Source organism: Bos indicus, chromosome 5 (assembly GCF_029378745.1).
Source record: "Bos indicus isolate NIAB-ARS_2022 breed Sahiwal x Tharparkar chromosome 5, NIAB-ARS_B.indTharparkar_mat_pri_1.0, whole genome shotgun sequence".
Taxonomy (NCBI): domain Eukaryota; kingdom Metazoa; phylum Chordata; class Mammalia; order Artiodactyla; family Bovidae; genus Bos; species Bos indicus.
Genome location: NC_091764.1, coordinates 113,176,357 through 113,199,880, shown reverse-complemented (window position 1 = coordinate 113,199,880; position 23,524 = coordinate 113,176,357). Strand labels below are relative to the sequence as shown.

General features: G+C 50.3%; 1 protein-coding gene across 1 annotated transcript; it reads left to right on the top strand.

Annotated features, from left to right (window-relative positions):
- The first annotated feature begins 12,985 nt into the window (after positions 1-12,985).
- PMM1 (phosphomannomutase 1) lies at positions 12,986-23,368 on the top strand. The gene is made up of 8 exons (XM_070790490.1): positions 12,986-13,477; positions 15,990-16,107; positions 17,608-17,684; positions 17,814-17,905; positions 18,100-18,199; positions 21,618-21,693; positions 22,339-22,454; positions 22,825-23,368. The coding sequence occupies exons 1-8, from the start codon at positions 13,391-13,393 to the stop codon at positions 22,945-22,947; spliced, it is 789 nt and encodes a 262-aa protein (XP_070646591.1). The 5' UTR covers positions 12,986-13,390; the 3' UTR covers positions 22,948-23,368.
- Positions 23,369-23,524: the final 156 nt, after the last annotated feature.

Below are 23,524 nucleotides of genomic sequence, written 5' to 3'. Positions count from 1 at the left end.
CTGGAATCAAGATTGCCGGGAGAAATATCAATAACCTCAGATATGCAGATGACACCACCCTTATGTCGACAGTGAAGAGGGAACTAAAAAGCCTCTTGATGACAGTGAAAGAGGAGAGTGAAAAAGTTGGCTTAAAGCTCAACATTCAGAAAACGAAGATCACGGCATCCAGTCCCATCACGTCATGGCAAATAGTTGGGGAAACAGTGGAAATAATGGCTGACTTTATTTGTTTTGGCTCCAAAATCACTGTAGATGGTGATTGTAGCCATGAAATAAAAAGACGCTTACTCCTTGGGAGGAAAGTTATGACCAACCGCATTCAGTTCAATTCAGTCGCTCAGTAGTGTCCGACTCTTTCCAACCCCATGAATTGCAGCACGCCAGGCCTCCCTGTCCATCACCAACTCCCGGAGTTCACTCAAACTCACATCCATCGAGTCAGTGATGCCATCCAGCCATCTCATCCTCTGTCGTCCCCTTTTCCTCCTGCCCCCAATCCCTCCCAGCATCAGAGTCTTTTCCAATGAGTCAACTCTTCGCATGAGGTGGCCAAAGTATTGGAGTTTCAGCTTTAGCATCATTTCTCCCAAAGAACACCCAGGACTGATCTCCTTTAGGATGGACTTGTTGGATCTCCTTGAAGTCCAAGGGACTCTCAAGAGTCTGCTCCAACATCACAGTTCAAAAGGATCAATTCTTCGGCGCTCAGCTTTCTTCACAGTCCAACTCTCACATCCATACATGACCACAGGAAAAGCCATAGCCTTGACTAGATGGACCTTTGTTGGCAAAGTAATGTCTCTGCTTTTGAATATGCTATCTAGGTTGGTCATAACTTTCCTTCCAAGGAGTAAGAGTCTTTTAATTTCATGGATTCAATCACCATCTACAGTGATTTTGGAGCCCAGAAAAATAAAGTCTGACACTGTTTCCACTGTTTCTCCATCTATTTCCCATGAAGTGATGGGACCAGATGCCATGATCTTCGTTTTCTGAATGTTGAGCTTTAAGCCAACTTTTTCACTCTCCTCTTTCACTGTCATCAAGAGGCTCTTTAGTTCCCTCTTCACTGTCGACATAAGGGTGGTGTCATCTGCATATCTGAGGTTATTGATATTTCTCCCGGCAGTCTTGATTCCAGCTTGTGTTTCTTCCAGCCCAGCGTTTCTCATGATGTACTCTGCATAGAAGTTAAATAAGCAGGGTGACAATATACAGCCTTGACGTACTCCTTTTCCTATTTGGAACCAGTCTGTTGTTCCATGTCCAGTTCTAACTGTTGCTTCCTGACCTGCATACAGGTTTCTCAAGAGGCAGGTCAGGTGGTCTGGTATTCCCATCTTTTGAAGAATTTTGCACAGTTTATTGTGATCCACACAGTCAAAGGCTTTGGCATAGTCAATAAAGCAGAAATAGATGGTTTTCTGGAACTCTCTTGCTTTTTTGATGATCCAGCGGATGTTGGCAATTTGATCTCTGGTTCCTCTGCCTTTTCTAAAACCAGCTTGAACATCTGGAAGTTCATGTATTGCTGAAGCCTGGCTTGGAGAATTTTGAGCATGACTTTACTAGCGTGTGAGATGAGTGCAATTGTGCCGTAGTTTGAGCATTCTTTGGCATTGCCTTTCTTTGGGATTGGAATGAAAACTGACTTTTTCCAGTCCTGTGGCCACTGCTGAGTCTTCCAAATTTGCTGGAATATTGAATGCAGCACTTTCACAGCATCATCTTCCAGGATTTGAAATAGCTCAACTGGAAACCCATCCCCTCCACTAGCTTTTTTCATAGTGATGCTTTCTAAGGCCCACTTGACTTCACATTCCAGGATGTCTGGCTCTAGGTCAGTGATCACACCATCGTGATTATCTGGATCGTGAAGATCTTTTTTGTACAGTTCTTCTGTGTATTCTTGCCATCTCTTCTTAATATCTTCTTCTTGTTAGGTCCATACCATTTCTGTCCTTTATTAAGCCCATCTTTGCATGAAATGTTCCCTTAGTATCTCTGATTTTCTTGAAGAGATCTTTAGTCTTTCCCATTCTGTTGTTTTCCTCTATTTCTTTGCATTAATCGCTGAAGAAGGCTTTCTTATCTCTTCTTGCTATTCTTTGGAACTCTGCATTTAAATGGGTATATCTTTTCTTTTCTTTTCTCCTGTGCTTTTCACTTCTCTTCTTTTCAGAACTATTTGCAAGGCCTCCCCAGACAGCCATTTGCTTTTTTGCATCTCTTTTCCATGGGGATGGTCTTGCTCCCTGTCTCCTGTACAATGTCACGAACCTCCGTCCATAGTTCATCAGGCACTCTATCTATCAGATCTAGTTCCTTAAATCTATTTCTCACTTCCACTGTATAATCATAAGGGATTTGATTTAGGTCATACCTGAATGGTCTAGTGGTTTCCCCTACTTTCTTCAATTTAAGTCTGAATTTGGCAATAAGGAGTTCATGATCTGAGCCACAGTCAGCTCCTGGTCTTGCTTTTGCTGACTGTATAGAGCTTCTCCATCTTTGGCTGCAAAGAATATAATCAATCTGATTTCAGTGTTGACCATCTGCTGATGTCCATGTGTAGAGTCTTCTCTTGTGTTGTTGGAAGAGGGTGTTTGTTATGACCAGTGCATTTTCTTGGCAAAACTCTATTAGCCTTTGCCCTGCTTCATTCCATATTCCAAGGCCAAATTTGCCTGTTATTCCAGGTGTTTCTTGACTTCCTACTTTTGCATTCCAGTCCCCTATAATGAAAAGGACATCTTTTTGGGGTGTTAGTTCTAAAAGGTCTTGTAGGTCTTCATAGAACCGTTCAACTTCAGCTTCTTCAGCGTTACTGGTTGGGGCATAGACTTGGATTACTGTGATATTGAATGGTTTGCCTTGGAAACGAACAGAGATCATTCTGTCATTTTTGAGATTGCATCCAAGTACTGCATTTCGGACTCTTTTGTTGACCATGATGGCTATTCCATTTCTTCTAAGGGATTCCTGCCCACAGTAGTAGATATAATGGTCATCTGACTTAAAGTCACCCATTCCAGTCCATTTCAGTTCGCTGATTCCTAGAATGTCGACATTCACTCTTGCCATCTCCTGTTTAACCACTTCTAATTTGCCTTGATTCATGGACCTGACATTCCAGGTTCCTATGCAATATTGCTCTTTACAGCATCGGACCTTGCTTCTATCACCAGTCCCATCCACAACTGGGTATTGTTTTTGCTTTGGCTCCATCCCTTCATTATTTCTGGAGTTCTTTCTCCACTGATCTCCAATAGCATATGGGCACCTACCGACCTGGTGAGTTCCTCTTTCAGTATCCTTTCATTTTGCCTTTTCATACTGTTCATGGGGTTCTCAAGGCAAGAATACTGAAGTGGTTTGCCATTCCCTTCTCCAGTGGACCACATTCTGTCAGACGTCTCCACCATGACCCGCCCGTCTTGGGTGGCCCCACACTGCATAGCTTAGTTTCATTGAGTTAGACAAGGCTGTGGTCCATGGGATTAGTATGACTAGTTTTCTGTATAATGGTTTCAGGGTGTCTGCCCTCTGATGCCCTCTCGCAACACCTTCTGTCTTACTTGGGTTTCTCTTACCTTGGACGTGGGGTATCTATTCATGGCTGCTCCAGCAAAGCGCAGCCACTGCTCCTTACCTTGGATGAGGGGTATCTCCTCACAGCCGCCCCTCCTGACCGTGAACGTGGAGTAGCTCCTCTTGGCCCTCCTGCACCCGACCTAGACAGCATATTAAAAAGCAGAAACATTACTTTGCCAACAAAGGTCCATCTAGTCAAGGCTATGGTTTTTCCAGTAGTCATGTATGGATGTGAGAGTTGGACTGTGAAAAAAGCTGAACGCCGAAGAATTGATCCTTTTAAACTGTGATGTTGGAGAAGACTCTTGAGAGTCCCTTGGACTGCAAGGAGATCCAACAAGTCCATCCTAAAGGAGATCAGTCCTGGGTGTTCATTGGAAGGACTGATGCTGAAGCTGAAACTCCAATACTTTGGCCACCTCATGCGAAGAGTTGACTTATTGGAAAAGACCCTGATGCTGGGAGGGATTGGGGGCAGGAGGAAAAGGGGATGACAGAGGATGAGATGGCTGGATGGCATCACTGACTCGATGAACATGAGTTTGGGTAAACTCTGGGAGTTGGTGATGGACAGGGAGGCCTGGCGTGCTGCAATTCATGGGGTCGCAAAGAGTTGGACATGACTGAGCGAGTGAACTGAACTGAACTGAACTGAATCTGTGAAAAGGATTGCGGTGAGACTGTGAAAGGTACTTGTAAGGAAACTCGGGTTCACTACAGATCTAAAGTACTGGTAGATTTTTGTTTGTCTTTGGAAAGGTGTATCCAACCCCTGAAGGGAAAAACCTGGGCCTCACCCTACATCTTCCAGATCCCAGAGCTGGGGGGGTAGCGGGGTGGAGGTATCTGTATTTCACCAGCTCCCTGGGGCTTCCCCGAGGGCTCAAACAATAAAGTATCTGCTTGCAATGCAGGCAGGCAGCAAAAACAAGACTGGGAGCTGACTGTGGCTCAGATCATGAACTCCTTATTGCCAAATTCAGACTTAAATTGAAGAAAGTAGGGAAAACCACTAGACCACTCAGGTATGACCTAAATCAAGTCCCTTATGATTATACAGTGGAAGTGAGAAATAGACTTAAGGGACTAGATCTGATAGACAGAATGCCTGATGAGCTACGGACAGAAGTTCATGATATTGTACAGGAGACAGGGATCAAAACCATCCCCAAAAAAAAGAAATGCAAAAAAGCAAAATGGCTGTCTGGGGAGGCCTTACAAATAGTTGTGAAAAGAAGAGAAGCAAAAAGCAAAGGAGAAAAGGAAAGATATACCCATTTGAATGCAGAGTTCCAAAGAATAGCAAGGAGAGATAGGAAAGCCTTCCTCAGTGATCAATGCAAATAAATAGAGGAAAACAATAGAATGGGAAAGACAAGAGATCTCTTCAAGAAAATCAGAGATACCAAAGGAACATTTCATGCAAAGATGGGCTTAATAAAGGACAGAAATGGTATGGACCTAACAGAAGCAGAAGATATTAAGAAGAGGTGGCAAGAATACACAGAAGAACTGTACAAAAAAGATCTTCACGACCCAGATAACCACGACGGCGTGATCACTCACCGAGAGCCAGACATCCTGGAATGTGAAGTCAAGTGGGCCTTAGAAAGCATCACTACAAACAAAGCTAGTGGAGGTGATGGGATTCCAGTTGAGCTATTTCAAATCCTGGAAGATGATGCTGTGAAAGTGCTGCATTCAATATGCCAGCAAATTTGGAAAACTCAGCAGTGGCCACAGGACTGGAAAAAGTCAGTTTTCATTCCAATCCCAAAGAAAGGCAATGCCAAAGAATGCTCAAACTACGGCACAATTGCACTCATCTCACACGCTAGTAAAGTCATGCTCAAAATTCTCCAAGCCAGGCTTCAGCAATACATGAACTTCCAGATGTTCAAGCTGGTTTTAGAAAAGGCAGAGGAACCAGAGATCAAATTGCCAACATCCGCTGGATCATCAAAAAAGCAAGAGAGTTCCAGAAAACCATCTATTTCTGCTTTATTGACTATGCCAAAGCCTTTGTGTGGATCACAATAAACTGTGCAAAATTCTTCAAGAGATGGGAATACCAGACCACCTGACCTGCCTCTTGAGAAACCTGTATGCAGGTCAGGAAGCAACAGTTAGAACTGGACATGGAACAACAGACTGGTTCCAAATAGGAAAAGGAGTACGTCAAGGCTGTATATTGTCACCCTGCTTATTTAACTTCTATGCAGAGTACATCATGAGAAACGCTGGGCTGGAAGAAACACAAGCTGGAATCAAGACTGCCGGGAGAAATATCAATAACCTCAGATATGCAGATGACACCACCCTTATGTCGACAGTGAAGAGGAACTAAAGAGCCTCTTGATGACAGTGAAAGAGGAGAGTGAAAAAGTTGGCTTAAAACTCAACATTCAGAAAACGAAGATCATGGCATCCAGTCCCGTCACTTCATGGCAAATAGTTGGGGAAACAGTGGAAATACTGGCTGACTTTATTTGTTTTGGCTCCAAAATCACTGTAGATGGTGATTGTAGCCATGAAATAAAAAGACGCTTACTCCTTGGGAAGAAAGTTATGACCAACCTAGACAACATATTAAAAAGTAGAGATATTACTTTGTCAACAAAGGTCTGTCTAGTCAAGGCTATGGTTTTTCCAGTAGTCATGTATGGATGTGAGAGTTGGACTATAAAGAAAGCTGAGTGCTGAAGAATTGATGCTTTTGAACTGTAGTGTTGGAGAAGACTCTTGAGAGTCCCTTGGACTGCAAGGAGATCCAACAAGTCCATCCTAAAGGAGATCAGTCCTGGGTGTTCATTGGAACGACTGATGCTGAAGCTGAAATTCCAATACTTTGGCCACATGATGTGAAGAGCTGACTCATTGGAAAAGACCGTGATGCTGGGAAAGATTGAGGGCAGGAGGAGAAGGGGACGACAGAGGATGAGATGGTTGGATTGCATCACCGACTCGATGTACATGAGTTTGGGTAAACTCTGGGAATTGGTGATGGACAGGGAGGCCTGGCATGCTGCGGTTCATGTGGTCACAAAGAGTCGGACTTAATTGTCCGACTCTTAATTGAACTTAATTGGACTGAACTAAACTGAACTAAAGTGAGGGACTTAATTGAACTGAACTGCCATGCAGGAGACTAGGCTTCAATCTCTGGGTGAGCGATATCCCCTGGAGAAGGAAATGGCAATGCACTTCAGTTTTCTTGCCTGGAAAATCCCATGGACAGAGGAGCCTGGCCATGAGGGTCATAAAGAGTCAGACATGACTGAGCATGTGATGGATATTATAGGAATTCTTTTTTTTTTTTTGCTCAACTTTATAGTTTTGAATTCTACGTAGCTGATACATGAGGGCTAATTCATTTCTTTTAATTGTTATTTTGTATAGTATTGTAGGCATATATCACAATTTATGCATTTCTCACTCCCATATGTCTTCATTTTTTTAACTGAAATCATATAGTACGTTTTACTTTATAACATGTTTTTAATTTATTTTATTTGGCTGCACTGGGTCTTAGTTGCAACATGTGGGATCTAGTCCCTGACCAGGAATAGAACCCAGTCCCCCTCCATGGGAGCATAGAGTCTTAGCCACTGGATCACCAGGGAAGTCCCTATAGGAATTCTTAAGCAAAGGAACAGGTATTGACTGTGAGATATTAGAGATAGATCTAGGTAGTTCCAGCCCCACCAACTGCCTGTAAACTAGGTAGATCCTGGGAGGGGTCTTGGGCCCTGAGAACACCCAGAGTCCCAGAGGCCAGATCTAGAAGGAACAGGAAGTGCAGAAAAAAAGAGTTCAGTCTTCACTTCCTCCGAGAGGGTTCCATTTGCTATCTGCATCCAACAGAAAAGAAAAGCTTCCTGGGACTTCCCCAGTGGTGCCGCCGAGGGTAAGCATCCTTGCTTCCAGGGGTCTCTGGTCAGGGAACTAAGATCCCACATGTTCCGAGCATGCTTAGTCACCTCAGTCAGAGTTCTGGTTTTGTTCCCTGCAGTGTGGCTGGGACCCATAATAGTGTCTGGCCCAACGTGTTGTTTAATGACTAAAACAAACTCTGCTGCAGGGCCTGGGAAGAAAGATTTTTCCTTTTGCCTCTCTAGTTATGGCCCCTTTGTTGTCATGTCTGGCTCTTGAGCGACCCCCATGGACTGGGCCCGCCAGGCTCCTCTGTCCATAGGATTTCCCAGGCAAGAATACTGGACTAGGTAGCCATTTCCTTCTCCAGGGGATCTTCCCAACCCAGGGATCGAACCTGCATCTCCTGCATTGGCAGCCAGGTTCTTGACCACTGAGCCAGCTGGGAAGCCTTTGGAAGGGATATGTTAATCTCTTCTTTTCACAGGTGAGCAGGGTCAGATAATCTCCCTGTGAGCTAAACAAAGGCACTTTAGTGTAACAGGACTTCCCTTGTGGCTCAGCTGGTAAAGAATCCGCCTGCAATGAGGGAGACCTGGGTTCCATCCCTGGGTTGGGAAGATCCCCTGGAGAAGGGAAAGGCTACCCACTCCAGTATTCTTTTTTTTTTTTCCACTCCAGTATTCTTGACTGGAAAATCCCATGGATGGAGGAGCCTGGCAGACTGAGCCACTTCACTTTGCTTTACTTTAGTTTAACAGTCAGGTAGAGGGGCAGGGTCCTCTGCGATGGGCCATTATGTATGATTATAGTAACAGCGGTGAAAAGCAAGTCAAAAGAAACAGTTCCAACACAGAGTCAGATACGGTATTCTCTGCAACAGGATGGCAGGCAACACTCCCTGGCCACCATGGTCTCACAGTCCTAACAGGCCAGGATTACATCCTCATTTATGTAGATGAAGAAATGGAGGCCCAGCAAAGGAAGGTGACCTGTCCAAGACCCTAAATTATCAGACACCTCACTGCAGTTCTCCGGACTCCGCCTCCAGGGATCTGCCCAGGGTACCACAGCTACCAAGACAGGAAAACAAACAGGCCTATCAAAAGCATTTACTCATAGGTATGTGGATGTGTTTCAGTAAGAAAGAAAAAAGAATGAGTTTTTCTCTTTCCCTTTCCTGAGAACGAAGAAGATAAAGAGAACAGTGAGCAGGCCCGAGCATTCCTAGTGTTTTTTTTCACTTTGTGTGCTCAGTCACTTCAGTCATGTCCCACTCTTTGCAACCCCATGGACTATAGCCATGGACTCTATCCATGGGATTCTCCAGGCAAGAATACTGGAGTGGATTGCCATTTCTCCCTCCAGGGGAGTCTTCCCCACCCAGGGATCGGACCCAAGTCTCCAGCGTCTCCTGTATTGCATGCAAGCAGATTCTTTACTGTTTGAGCCATCAGGGAAGTCCTTTTTTTTTTTCAGTCAGTTCAGTCACTCAGTAGTGTCCGACTCTTTTTTTTTAACTGCTCCTAACTCTGCATGTCTATAACTAAGCTTGCTTTTCTGCTTCCTAACTCGTCCAAGGTAAGGAGCATTGGCTGCGCTTTGCTGGAGCAGCCGTGAAGAGATACCCCATGCCCAAGGTAAGAGAAACCCAAGTAAGACGGTAGGTGTTGCAAGAGGGCATCAGAGGGCAGACACATTGAAACCATACTCACAGAAAACTAGTCAATCCAATCACACTACAACCACAGCCTTGTCTAACTCAATGAAACTAAGCCATGCCTGTGGGGCAACCCAAGATGGGCGGGTCATGGTGGAGAGATCTGACAGAATGTGGTCCACTGGAGAAGGGAATGGCAAACCACTTCAGTATTCTTGCCTTGAGAACCCCATGAACAGTATGAAAAGGCAAAATGATAGGATACTGAAAGAGAAACTCCCCAGGTCAGTAGGTGCCCAATATGGTACTGGAGATCAGTGGAGAAATAATTCCAGAAAGAATGAACGGATGGAGCCAAAGCAAAAACAATACCCAGATGTGGATGTGACTGGTGATAGAAGCAAGGTCCGATGCTGTAAAGAGCAATATTGCATAGGAACCTGGAATGTCAGGTCCATGAATCAAGGTAAATTGGAAGTGGTCAAACAAGAGAGGGCAAGAGTGAATGTCGACATTCTAGGAATCAGCGAACTGAAATGGACTGGAATGGGTGAATTTAACTCAGATGACCATTATATCTACTACTGCGGGCAGGAATCCCTCAGAAGAAATGGAGTGGCCATCATGGTCAACAAAAGAGTCCGAAATGCAGTACTTGGATGCAATCTCAAGAACGACAGAATGATCTCTGTTCGTTTCCAAGGCAAACCATTCAATATCACAGTAATCCAAATCTATGCCCCAACCAGTAATGCTGAAGAAGCTGAAGTTGAACGGTTCTATGAAGACCTACAAGACCTTTTAGAACTAACACCCCCAAAAGATGTCCTTTTCATTATAGGGGACTGGAATGCAAAAGTAGGAAGTCAAGAAACACCTGGAGTAACAGGCAAATTTGGCCTTGGAATACGGAATGAAGCAGGGCAAAGGCTAATAGAGTTTTGCCAAGAAAATGCACTGGTCATAACAAACACCCTCTTCCAACAACACAAGAGAAGACTCAATACATGGACATGACCAGATGGTCAACACCAAAATCAGACTGATGATGTTCTTTGCAGCCAAAGATGGAGAAGCTCTATACAGTCAGCAAAAACAAGACCAGGAGCTGACTGTGGCTCAGACCATGAACTCCTTATTGCCAAATTCAGACTTAAATTGAAGAAAGTAGGGAAAACCACTAGACCACTCAGGTATGACCTAAATCAAGTCCCTTATGATTATACAGTGGAAGTGAGAAATAGATTTAAGGGACTAGATCTGATAGATAGAGTGCCTGATGAATTATGGAATGAGGTTCGTGACATTGTACAGGAGACAGGGATCAAGACCATTCCCATGGAAAAGAAATGCAAAAAAGCAAAATGGCTGTCTGGGGAGGCCTTACAAATAGCTGTGAAAAGAAAAGAAGTGAAAAGCAAAGGAGAAAAGGAAAGATATAAACATTTGAATGCAGAGTTCCAAAGAATAGCAAGAAGAGATAAGAAAGCCTTCTTCAGCGATTAATGCAAAGAAATAGAGGAAAACAACAGAATGGGAAAGACTAGGGATTTCTTCAAGAAAATCAGAGATACCAAGGGAACATTTCATGCAAAGATGGGCTCAATAAAGGACAGAAATGGTATGGACCTAACAGAAGCAGAAGATATTAAGAAGAGGTGGCAAGAATACACAGAAGAACTGTACAAAAAAGATCTTCACGACCCAGATAACCACGATGGTGTGATCACTCACCTACAGCCAGACATCCTGGAATGTGAAGTCAAGTGGGCCTTAGAAAGCATCACTACAAACAAAGCTAGTGGAGGTGATGGAATTCCAGTTGAGCCATTCCAAATCTTGAAAGACGATGCTGTGAAAGTGCTGCATTCAATATGCCAGCAAATTTGGAAAACTCAGCAGTGGCCACAGGACTGGAAAAAGTCAGTTTTCATTCCAGTCCCAAAGAAAGGCAATGCCAAAGAATGCTCAAATTACCGCACAATTGCACTCATCTCACACACTAGTAAAGTCATGCTCAAAATTCTCCAAGCCAGGCTTCAGCAATATGTGAACCGTGAACTTCCTGATGTTCAAGCTGGTTTTAGAAAAGGCAGAGGAACCAGAGATCAAATTGCCAACATCTGCTGGATCATGGAAAAAGCAAGAGAGTTCCAGAAAAACATCTATTTCTGCTTTATTGACTATGCCAAAGCCTTTGACTGTGTGCATCACAATAAACTGTGCAAAATTCTTCAAGAGATGGGAATACCAAACCACCTGTTCTGCCTCTTGAGAAATTTGTATGCAGGTCAGGAAGCAACAGTTAGAACTGGACATGGAACAACAGACTGGTTCCAAATAGGAAAAGGAGTTCGTCAAGGCTGTACACTGTCACCCTGTTTATTTAACTTCTATGCAGAGTACATCATGAGAAACGCTGGACTGGAAGAAACACAAGCTGGAATCAAGATTGCCGGGAGAAATATCAATAACCTCAGATATGCAGATGACACCACCCTTATGGCAGAAAGTGAAGAGGAACTAAAAAGCCTCTTGATGAAAGTGAGGGTGGAGAGTGAAAAAGTTGGCTTAAAGCTCAACATTCAGAAAACGATCATGGCATCCGGTCCCACCACTTCATGGGAAATAGATGGGGAAACAGTGGAAACAGTGTCAGACTTTATTTTTCTGGGCTCCAAAATCACTGCAGATGGTGACTGCAGCCATGAAATTAAAAGACCCTTACTCCTTGGAAGGAAAGTTATGACCAAACTAGATAGCATATTCAAAAGCAGAGACATTACTTTGCCAACAAAGGTTCGTCTAGTCAAGGCTATGGTTTTTCCTGTGGTCATGTATGGATGTGAGAGTTGGACTGTGAAGAAGGCTGAGCGCCGAAGAATTGATGCTTTTGAACTGTGGTGTTGGAGAAGACTCTTGAGAGTCCCTTGGACTGCAAGGAGATCCAACCAGTCCATTCTGAAGGAGATCAGCCCTGGGATTTCTTTGGAAGGAATGATGCTAAAGCTGAAACTCCAGTACTTTGGCACCTTGTGCGAAGAGTTGACTCATTGGAAAAGACTCTGATGCTGGGAGGGATTGGGGGCAAGAGGAGAAGGGGACGGCAGAGGATGAGATGGCTGGATGGCATCACTGACTCGATGGACGTGAATCTCAGTGAACTCCAGGAGTTGGTGATGGACAGGGAGGCCTGGCGTGCTGTGATTCATGGGGTCGCAAAGAGTCGGACACGACTGAGCGACTGATCTAATCTGATCTAATGGGGGGTGGACGGGATTCCCTAGTGGCTTCGACGGTAAAAGCATCTGTTTGCAATGCAGAAGACCCAGGTTCGATCCCTGGGTCGGGAAGATCCCCTGGAGAAGGAAATGGCAACCCACTCCAGTATTCTTGCCTAGAAAATTCCATGGTTGGAGGAACCTCGTAGGCCACAGTCCATCGGGTAGCAAAGAGTCGGACACAACTGAGCGATTTCATTTCACTTCACTTCATGAGGTGGGCAGAATGACAGCTAGAGAAGTAAGGGTCAGGGAAGGCCATTCAGCAAAGTACAGAACCTTGAGCAAAGGCCATCAGATTTCTTAAAGGTGGAGATCTGTAGGTCAAAGGCTTTAGGAGGGAGCGGGTGAGCCCTAGAGGTACTGATCGCCCGGGGGTGAGTGGCGGACTGGGCGGAGCGGGGCAGGACAGGGGTAGTGCTAGAGGGAGGGAGCGGGTCGCTGAGCCCCGCCTCGCCCGCGGACTCTGCACTGCGGGCTAGAGGCCCCGCCCCCGTCCCGCCCCTACTTGCCACCGGAACCATCCCGCCAAGGGCCAACGCTGGCCCCGCCCCTTCCTTCCGGGTTCCATCCCTCACTTCCGGGCCGAGCCCAGGCCCGCCTCCGGTTTGGCTTGGTAAAATCCGAGGGAAGCCTGCCGTGTTGCATTTCTTGGGGTCCGCAAAGAGTCGGACACGACAGAGCGACTGAACTAACTGAACTGACGGAACCTGCGAGCCTTTGCCCCTCCCGATGCCAGGGCCCTTCTCCGCCTGGTGCCATCAGAATCCTCGTCCCACGTCAGCGCAGGCCCTGTGTCGGCCGCATCCGGGCCACGCCCCTTCACCGAGGCCACGCTCCGGCCACGCCCCTTCCCAGTTTGGCGCTCTGCGACCTGCCTGCTGGCCCCGCCCCTTAGGCCCCGCCCCGTCAGTCCTCTATCCCAAGCGGCTCCGGCGGCCCTAGCCATCGTCTCAGCTGGGCGCCGGGAGCTGCAACCATGGCCGTCACCGCTGAGGGCGCCCGCAGGAAGGAGCGCGTCCTCTGCCTGTTTGACGTGGACGGGACCCTCACGCCGGCTCGCCAGGTAGGACCCCGCTCGTTCAGAAGCTCCCGTTGGGGGTGTCACGCGAACACCCAGAAGCCTAATGAGTGACTTGCAGCTGCGTGATCCCAGATCCCCCGGGACCGTGCGTGGGCTGCCGCAATACCTGGCCCCTGACACCCCGGGGCCGCACGCTGGGAATCATACGTCCCGATTCCCCACGTCACAGCCCCCCCGAGCATCGGCGCCCACTTTCTGTGCCTGGGTGCGAGGGGAATGGGTCGGATTCTGGAGGGAAGAAGCTGCGAGCAGGGGCCTAATTCCCTCCCCCGCCAGGCCTGCCTCGGGTCGCCACCCACCCCACCCCCGCCCCCGTCTCCCCAGCCTTGGTTCCCACCCCCAGTTCAGCCCTAGGTGACACCAGTAGCCCGGAGCTGTCGTCTGAACCTTGCGTTTCCATACAGGGCAGCACACCCAAGCGTTGAGAGTCCCTATCGGTGGGGCGCGAGGGCCATCGGTGGGCGTCTCGGAGCCATCCCTTTGCAAAATCGGGCTGGCCTGCATTTAGTTTCTCAAGCCCCTTCCCTACTTCCTCTCCCACCTCCATTCTCTTCCAGGGAGGGAGGGCTTCTGTACCATTCAGGCTGAGTTTGGGGGCTTCTTCCTCCTGGAGGTGAGGGGTGGGAGGCTGGTCTGGTCTCCGTGGGGATGTTGTGGTACAGGGTGGGTGGGAGTGCGGTTTTCTTTCTAAAAGCATCTCAATGGGTTGATGCTCCAACCTCTGCTCCACACCTAGTTTTTCTCCCATTCGATCTAACTCAGGATGAACCCCCCCCTCCACCACCACTGCTCCCGGCAGCTGGGTGCGTGGATAAGCAGGCCTCTTTCTTGCTCTCTGGTCTGGGTCCCCCAGGACCTACTGAGGAATCTCCTAGAGCAGGAGCCACTAGGTCTGGGTGGCAAGGCAGGGATAGGAACCCTGGTCTTAGCATCCCAACCCCTGAATGAATGAGGGCCCTGGGGGCACAGGAAGCAATCTGGCCACCTTGCCTTCCCACTGCTCCCAGGGCCTAAACAAGACTAGAGTGTCAGTGCTGTCTGTCCATCCACCTAAGATCTGTGCATAGTACATTTTAAGTTAATTTTCAATTGTACGCATATTCACAAACACATTCTCTTGTAAAGAATGAAAGCGTAACAGAGAAGGGTAAAAGTCCCTTTTGACTAGTCAGGATTGCGGCCCAGCCCCATCCCAAAGTTGTGAGTTTGTGTGTGTGTGTTTTTAGCAACTGGTATCATACTGTGTGTGCCCTTCTGCAACTTGCTTTTAAAAAAAATAGTCGATATCATAATTTTTTGTTAATAATTAATTTGGCTGCACCGGGTCTTAGTTGCGGCACATGGAATCTTCGATCTTCACTGCAGCATACGGAATCTGGTTCCCTGAACCCAGGATCAAACCCGGGCCCCCTGTACTGGGAGCTCGGTGTCTAACCCCTGGACCACCAGGGAAGTTCCTGCAACTTGCTTTTAACCATTCACAGCGTGTTTTGGTGCTCTCTCATATTGGAAACACAGTCCTGCCTTACTCTGTGCAAGCACAGTATAGAATTTCAGAGCAGCTGTGTGCCATTCTCCAATGGATTAGCTTATTTGCAGTTTTTCACTGTTATAAACCATCCCGGTGAACATATACACCTGGGCGATTCTGGGTGACAAGTCCTGGCGTGTAAAGTTTTGCTAGATCTTGCCAGATTGCCCTCCAAGTGGCTATACCAATTTACGCTCTGACCAGCAACATCTGAGTGCGTTTCTCCTCTGTCCACCCTAGACGGTGTCAGCTTGGAGTAACAAGGACTGAAACCCATTAGTTTACGTTTCCTTGGGGGGACGTCTTTTCAAGTGATTAGTCACTGGTTGTTTTTGTTTTGTTTTGCTTGTTTATTTAGTGTCACTGTGCTGGGTCTTCGTTGCTGTGAGTGAGGGCTTTCTCTAGTTGCAGAGAGCAGGGGCCACTCTGCTTGCAGGTGCTTGGGCTTCTCATCGCGGGGCCTTCTCTTGCTGTGGAGCACAGGCTCCTGGGCTTCAGTAGTTGCACTGGCCCTAGAGCACAGGCTCAGTAGTTGAGGCTCACGGGCTTAGTTGCTCCATGGCATGTAGGATATTCCTGGATCAAGGGATGAACCTGTCTCCTGAATCGGCAGGCAGATCCTCTGGCACTGAGCCACCAGGGAAGCCAGTTGCTAGTTGTTTTTCCAAGCACTGTCTCATTTAATCCTTAACAGTGACCCTCTCCAGGTTCTACTGTGATCCCCATTTTATAGATGGGACAACTGAGGCAAAGGCAAAGCCATTTGCTGAGGTCATCCTGCTGTTGAGGAATTTGAGCCAGAGTTTGAACCCAAGCGCTTCTAATTTGGAGATCTGGGTTCTGAACCCTGACTGGCCCCAGATCTGGGTGGAACATGGGTTCCCAGGACTCTGAGCCCTGAGTGAGGGCTGGGTGGAGGGCCCAGACATGCCAATGGAGCCTGTGCTTCCCTGCCCCCTGCAGAAAATCGACCCAGAGGTGGCTGCCTTCCTGCAGAAGTTGCGAAGTAGGGTGCAGATTGGTGTGGTGGGCGGCTCTGACTACTCGAAAATTGCCGAGCAGCTGGGAGAGGGGGATGAAGGTAAGAAGAGAGGCCAGAACCAATTCCACAGTTGGGTGGTGGGAGTGGAGGGTGTGGGGAGTTTGGGAGACGCCTGGAGCGATGTGCCTTCAAAGACCCAGTCCTGTTTCTGTGGGGCAGAGCAAGCAGAGTGAATAGGCGGGTGTTTGCTCCGGGGTTTAACAAACATTTGGTCAACACCTACCATGTGCCAGGCCTCCCTGGTGGCTCAGACGATAAAGAATGTGCCCGCAATGTGAGAGACCTGGGTTCAATCCCTGGGTCAGGAAGATTCCCTGGGGAAGGGAATGGTATTCTTGCCTGGAGAATTCCATGGACAGAGGAACCTGGCAGGCTACAGTCCATGGGGGTCACAAAAAGTCAGACACAACTGAGTGACTAACACCTCAACCCTTAGTATACGCCAGGCGCCGTGCTGACTTTGGAGAAACAGCAGGGAACCAAGCAGACAGAATCCAGCCCTTACATAGTCTCCTTTCTCAGTTCTCCCTGCTGAGTCTTGATTTCCTCATCTTTAAAATGGACCTAATCAATAACAGCTACCACAGGTTGAAAATGACCTTGTATTAACTTCCTTTCATTTAATCCTCACAACTGTCATGCTTTAGGTTGTGAATGATTATCTCTTTTAACAGAGGAGGGTTCTAAAGTCATCCTGGCAGTTCTGTGGATCTAGAGGCTTCCTTGACTTTTCCCCAGGGGTGAAAGTGTTAGTTGTTCAGTCGTGTCCGACTCTTTATGACCCCATGGATTGTAGCCCGCCTGACTCCTCTGTCCATGGAGTTCTTTAGGCGAACATACTGGAGTAGGTTGCCATTTCCTTCTTCAGGTCGTCTTCCTGAGCCAGGCATCGAACCTGGGTCTGCTGCATTACAGGTGAATTCTTTACCATCTGAGCCATCAGGAAAGCCCCCTTTCCCAACCCCTTGTCTATTTTATCTGCAAGTCCAAAAATGTCTCCGCGCGTCCAGGTCTCCTGTATCCATGTCTCCATCACCCCACCATCGTCCGGGTGCTCTCCCCCTACCTGACCCCGCAGCAGCCTCCTGGCTGTGCTCCAGCCGCTTCTTGGTGGCAGTGAGAGTCAAAAACTGTCCCTGTGCGGCCAGCCTCGGTGGCACAGTGATGGAAGTTGTAAAACAGAAAAGAAGTTCCTGTGCCGAGGGCCTGTGGGAGTGCAGGGCAGAAATGATGCCCTCTGCTGGGAAGCCCTGGGGGACTTCCAGAGGAGGGAACTGGAGCTTGGAGGAGAACCGAAGGGGGAGGGCATCCCAGGCAGAAGGAGCTGCAGGAGGGAAGGCCTAAGGCTGTGACGGGCTTGTGTGCATGTTTGGAAGAAAACCAAGTTGCGAAGGCGAGGAGGCTGGAAAAGCAGGTTGGGGATGGAACAAGGGTGCTTTGAATGCCAGACCAAGGAGTGTGGGTTTCACTTCTCTCCTTGGCTCTGGGTATCTCGTCTCACACTCTGTCTTTCCCTCTGGCCTCCACGTGGACCTGAAGTTATCGAGAAGTTTGATTATGTGTTTGCTGAGAACGGGACGGTGCAGTATAAGCATGGACGGCTGCTCTCCAAGCAGGTCAGTGCCCTGCCTCTCCCCCGGGTCTTGGGACACTTTTCCACAGTGGAACAGTCTCTGGGTGCCTTCTGTCCTGGGCGGGAGGGACGCTGTGCCCACCAGCCTCAGAGCCCTGTGTCCTTTGCCCAGACCATCCAGAACCACTTGGGGGAAGAGCTCCTGCAGGACTTGATCAACTTCTGCCTCCGCTACATGGCCCTGCTCAGGCTGCCCAAGAAGCGGTGAGATCCCGCCCCTCCTGGGCACCCTCCCCGGCGTGGGGGTGGTGGGCATGGAGTCTCACAGATGGGTTCTGACTTGTCCAGGGGTGGATGCGTGTCCCCCGTGAAGTCCCGGTGGGACTGGATTTGAATTCAGGGTCCCTCTTCTCTCTGGCCCCGCCTCCCTGCCCCTCCGCCCGTCCCCTCGCCCCCAGTGGGACCTTCATCGAGTTCCGGAACGGCATGCTGAACATCTCGCCCATCGGCCGGAGCTGCACCCTCGAGGAGCGAATCGAGTTCTCCGAGCTGGACAAGGTGCCGCCCACTGTCAGCCTTAGTCTCAGGGACCTCGGTCACTCGACCTCTCTGAGCCTTTATTTTCTCATCCGTGAAAGGGATCCGTGGTGGCAGGCTGTTCTGATTCAACCAGTACCCTTTCGGACACCTGCTCTGTGCCACGGTTGTCGGCACTTCTGTGTCTTCCCAGCACTGCTGGCTCGGTGACTGCCCTTGACGACCAGGACCACCAGCCGCCTGCTCACCTGAGCCAACACCTAGGGCATCTCTTCTACCTTCCCACCCCTATAGAGTCCAGCAGTAATTCCTGGGGTTTCAGCCCCCCCAGTTGGTCTCAAAAAAATTCCTTCACCCCTGTGTGTGCCTCTGCCCCCTGCCCACCTGTTCTCCAGCAGTGCCACTGAGAACCTTCTGAAGCACATCTGGCTGCCCTGCCTAACAGTCCTTCCATGGGCCCCCTGGCCAACCTCCCGTGGTCTCTGGGGGTCTGCCTGGCTCAGACACCTTCTCCCTGTGCGTCTGTCTTTGGAACACACCAAGATCCCTGTCACCTTTGGGTGTGCTGCCCCCGCTGACCTTGACTTGGATTTTGCTCATCACTCCCTGCCCTCAGCGCTCAGGGATGGAGGCCGTCCCCCAGGCCTTTTCATATCAGCCCATCTCTGACCTTCCCACTGGCTGCCCTTTTTAAACTCTATTTATTGGCTGCCTCGGGTCTTCCTTGCAACATGTGGGATCTAGTGCCCTGACCAGGGTGGCGCCCACGTCCCCTGCATTGCAAGGTGCATTCTCAGCCACTGGCCTGCCTGGGAGGTGCCCTGGCCTGCCCTTCTGCTCTCCCCTTTGCTGTTTCTGCCGCAGCCATGCCCTCCCTGCCAGTTCTAGAGACAGCAGACTATCTCCTGCTTCAGGGCTGTGTCTTCTCACTTCCATCACATCTGCTCAAGTGTCGCCTCTGTGTCACCTTCCAGTGTCACCTTCCCTAAGCATGACACTTAACCCAGCACCCTCTTGTACTTCCTCATCTTCAAAGTTTTCTTTCTTCCCAAGCAGCCTTCACCACCCACTAATCCAGTGCATCACCTATTTTTAAATCTTGATTATCTGTCTCATTCACTAAAGCTGTAAGCTCCTTAAGGGCTGGGATTTCTGTGGCTCTTGGCTGCTAGATCCATGGGCCCAGCATATGCCTGACAAAAGTGCTCGAGACATACTTTTTGAATGAAATAGATGATGTTATCCCCATTTTATGAATGAGAAAATTGAGGCTCAGAGAAAAGTGACTTGCCCAAGGTTATGTAGGGAATGAGTTGCAGCCCAAAGATTTGAACTTGGGCTTCTGCTTGCTTCCTTCTGATGTTTCCCAGAGGCTGTGTGGGACTTGGTGACAACTCCCAGCTTATCCAGCTCATCCCCATTCCCGCCCTGGGCCCTAAGGCCCACAGGCAATGCCTGCGAGCATGGAGACTTCCTTGTTAGAGTGTGTTATTGACCACTGGCCAAGAACCTCCTCCCACACACATATGGAGAGGTGGGCCTTTCTCAGGCCACCCAGGTTTCCCATCCCAGCTCCACCTCCCACTTGCCCAGCAACCTGGAAAAGGGGCTTCTCTGCTGTGTGCCTCGTTTTCTCACCTGTAAAGTGGTAATGATCACAGTTCCCATCTCATGAGGTGGAACACGCTGACTCTTCCCACAGCCCTCAGGGTCTTCTCTTATATTTTGGGTCTAGTTCTGCCCTATTCTGATACTGGAGAGGGACATGAACCTTCTGATCTGTGTGCACTTCACCAGCACAGATCTAATACTAATGTTTTACCTTCCTTCAGCCCCCTCAGACCCTGAGGACAGGGTCTAAGGACATTGAGGCCAGAAAGCATGTGAACCAGCCTGAGGACACCGTGCTGGTCTCTGCTCAGGCTGGACTTGGCATGTGGGGCTGTCTGGTGACCAGCCTGGTTCCCTGGAGATAGACAGTGCAGCTGCCCTGGACCGTTTATTCTGAGCCTGGGGCACCCTTAGCTCTAACACTGGACCCACAGAGTGGCCTCTGATAGAGGCTGGCCTCCCTGGGAAGCCAGGGCTTTCTGGGAAGGTTATATGCCTCATCTCTGTTCCCATGAGAGTATGTCAATGTTCATTCAATACACCTCTTATCTTTAAGCCCAGGAAATCGACTCAGAGTCATAGCCAGGAGGCACAGCGGCTGGGCCTGGGACCTAGGCAGCCTGCCTTTATCTCTCATGTGCTCCCTGGACCACATTTCCAGGCTCCAGACTGCTGGCCGCCACCTGCCTCTCTTCCATTTCTAGTCCTACCCATCACTGACTACAGTGGAGAACTGGGCGCCTTAACCCCCATGCTCTGAAATCCTCAGCGGCTCTTGGTCCCCTGGGATGTGTCCAAGCTCCCCAGCCTGGCTTCCAGGCCCTCTGTGTGCTGATCATCCTGCTGGTCTTTCAAGGTGGCCAGATGGGGGCTGCCACCTTGGTGCCTCGGCCACAGCGAGCCTGCCGTCCGCTCCCACAGCCGTGGCCCCCATCAGCTCAGCAGCTAAGATGCTCCCCTCCAGGCCCAGCATGGCTGTTCCCCTCTGTGGCTCCAGCAAGGCCAGGCTGGGGAATCCCTGGGCTGGTGAGTGAGTGTCCCCTTCTTGGTGTCTGTAGATACGCTGAGACTTCCAAGGTCCCGCCCAGAGGGGTAGGAGCCGGGAACATGTGGGAGGTGCTCAGTGAAGGCACGTTGCTGCGTGGTGGGTGCTGTGATTGTCCCCGCCTCCTGCTGACTTCTTTGCCCGCTGCCACTTCCCACATAGCCAAGTTGGTAGATTCTGCCTGCAGTGCGGGAGACCTAGGTTCGATTCATGGGTCAGGAAGATCCCCTGGAGAAGGGAATGGCAACCCACTCCAGTATTCTTGCCTGGAGGATCCCATGGACAGAGGAGCCTGGCAGGCTACAGCCCATGGGGTCGCAAAGAGTCGGACACGACTCAGCATCTAGACCACCAGTGCCACTTACTCACAGGTCTCTGCGTGCTCTTGGCTCTTCACACTCTGAGCCGTGGCTGGGCTGGGCAGAGCTGACAGGGCTGAGCCCCGCCCTGAGGTGGACACTGTGACTCAGGACTCAGACCGTCCCATCCCTTCAGCCTTCCTCCTCGAGTCTCTGCTCCAAGGCCTCCTTCAGGATACCTTGCCCGAATTCCGCTAGCACAGCTGGCACTGAATTTACTTTCAGGACTTCTGGCCCTGCCTCTGAGGCTGGGTGACCCTGAACAAGGCATCGGCCCTTTCTGAGCCTCAGCTTCCACATCTGTAAAGGGGGGGTCATGACCTCCACCTGGCAGGCTCAGTGAGCTCACAGGCACTGTCTGCCCAGCCCAGGGCCCGGCACACATGGCCCCCTAAACCTCAGTCTGCTCCCTCCCCTTCTGCAGAAGGAGAAGATCCGGGAGAAGTTCGTGGAAGCCCTGAAAACCGAGTTTGCCGGCAAAGGACTGCGATTCTCCCGTGGTACGTGCATCCCACGGAGGGCCTCACTGCCAAGGCCAGGCTGCACCCGAGCATCTTCAGAAACCCTTCCCAGTCCCCCAGGTGCATCAAGGGCAGGCTGAGCCAACACAGTCAGGGACCCCAGCCCCCAAAGCTTCCCCTAAACCCAGGCAACCCTCACCGCCACTTCCCCCTACAGTGGCCAGAGGGAGCCTTGTGGACAAACAGCCCCTGTCACACCCCTGCTTAGAGCCCTTCCGAGGCTCCCTCTGACTTTAATGAAACCCAGGCCCTGCACTCCCCTTCTCTGCCCTGAGGATCTTATGGCTCCCGGGCAGCTGCCACTCTGGCTGAGGTCTCAGCTCAGTGTCACCTTCTTGGAGAGCTGTCCCCAGACCACACCAGCTGGGGAGCTTCCCTACCCTTCCACCCCTGACCCCTGCCATTGACTTACATGAGCTGAGAGGTGGTCTGGTCGCTTCCCGGCCCTCCTCCCACCTGGATCGTAACCCCGTGAGGATCCTGAGCCTGTCGGTGCCCTGCGCCTGGTGTTCGGTAGGCACTTAGGCGTTGTTGAAATGAATGAACAAATGAAGGGCCTTGCCCAAGGCCCTGTGAGCCGCCCCTCTGCTCACCTCATCTGCCCGCCCCCCCAACACCCTGCAGGAGGCATGATCAGCTTTGACGTCTTCCCTGAGGGCTGGGACAAGCGCTACTGCCTGGACAGCCTGGACCAGGACTGCTTCGACACCATCCATTTCTTTGGGAATGAGACCAGCCCTGTAAGTGTGCCTCAGGCTCAGCCCAGGTCCCCCTAGCCCCCCAGATTAGGGCCAGGACACGGGATGATGGGACACACCTCCTGGGAAACTCCCAGAAAGCAGTCAGTGTTCAACAGCCCCATTATACAAATTGGAAGGCTGGGACCCAGAGCTGGGTGGACACTTGGCCCGTGTCACAGAGCAAGTCAGGGCCGATGTGGTGAAGGTGGGCCTCCTGGCGGTTCTGAGGGGGGCCAGAGGAGCAGCTGTATAGGATCCAGTGTGGGGAGGGGACCCCCAGGCCAGGGTGGGTTTTGGGCCCCAAACCTGGGAGCCTCCTCGAGGCACCACACGTGTACACATGCCTTCACTGCCCTTCCTCCATGTGTAGGGTGGGAACGACTTTGAGATCTACACCGACCCACGGACGGTCGGCCACAGCGTGGTGTCGCCGCAGGACACGGTGCAGCGATGCCGAGAGCTCTTCTTCCCAGAGACAGCCCACAAGGCGTGACCAGGGCCCACACCTGCCCCTCAGGACTTCCAGGGAGCTCTGCCCACGCCTGAGAGAGCCCCTGGCCCTGGCGCTGGGGGGTGCTGAGGCCCCTCCTCTGGCCCAGGACCCCTGCCTCATGTTACCTACTGAAGGCCCAGCTCTACGGGCCCAGGATCTGTGTGGACGGCCACCCACAGCCAGTCAGCTCCTGGTGGGCCTCGCGTCCGTCCTCCAGCCCAATCCGATGGCCCTGGCTGCAGCTGCTGCCCAGACTCTTGGCAGAACAGGTTTCTGTCTACTCGGGAAGCTTGTACGAATGTTGGTACGAGATAGAGCCCGCCCTGCCTGCCTGCCTGCCCTCCATGGGGTGCAGAGCAGTGGGGACCATGCACTTTCGTGAGAACTTTATCTCATGGATATTAAACCCTGTGGAGCGTGATATGGAGCCTGAGTGGCTGATTGGCCCCCGTCATAGACACTGTTCCGGCCCCCACTTTGTAGATGAGACTGACGCATGTGGCAGGGACTTGGCCCAGGTCACATAGCAGATGTGATACAGTCCAGGAGGGTGGGCCACTGAACCCCAAATGAGCTG

Excerpts from the sequence above, each read along its gene's own strand:
- PMM1 (XM_070790490.1), top strand. The coding sequence starts at position 13,391 with ATGGCCGTCACCGCTGAGGGCGCCCGCAGGAAGGAGCGCGTCCTCTGC. Across the intron at positions 16,108-17,607 it reads GCTGGGAGAGGGGGATGAAG|TTATCGAGAAGTTTGATTAT; the intron begins GTAAGAAGAGAG and ends GTGGACCTGAAG. Across the intron at positions 21,694-22,338 it reads AGGACTGCGATTCTCCCGTG|GAGGCATGATCAGCTTTGAC; the intron begins GTACGTGCATCC and ends AACACCCTGCAG.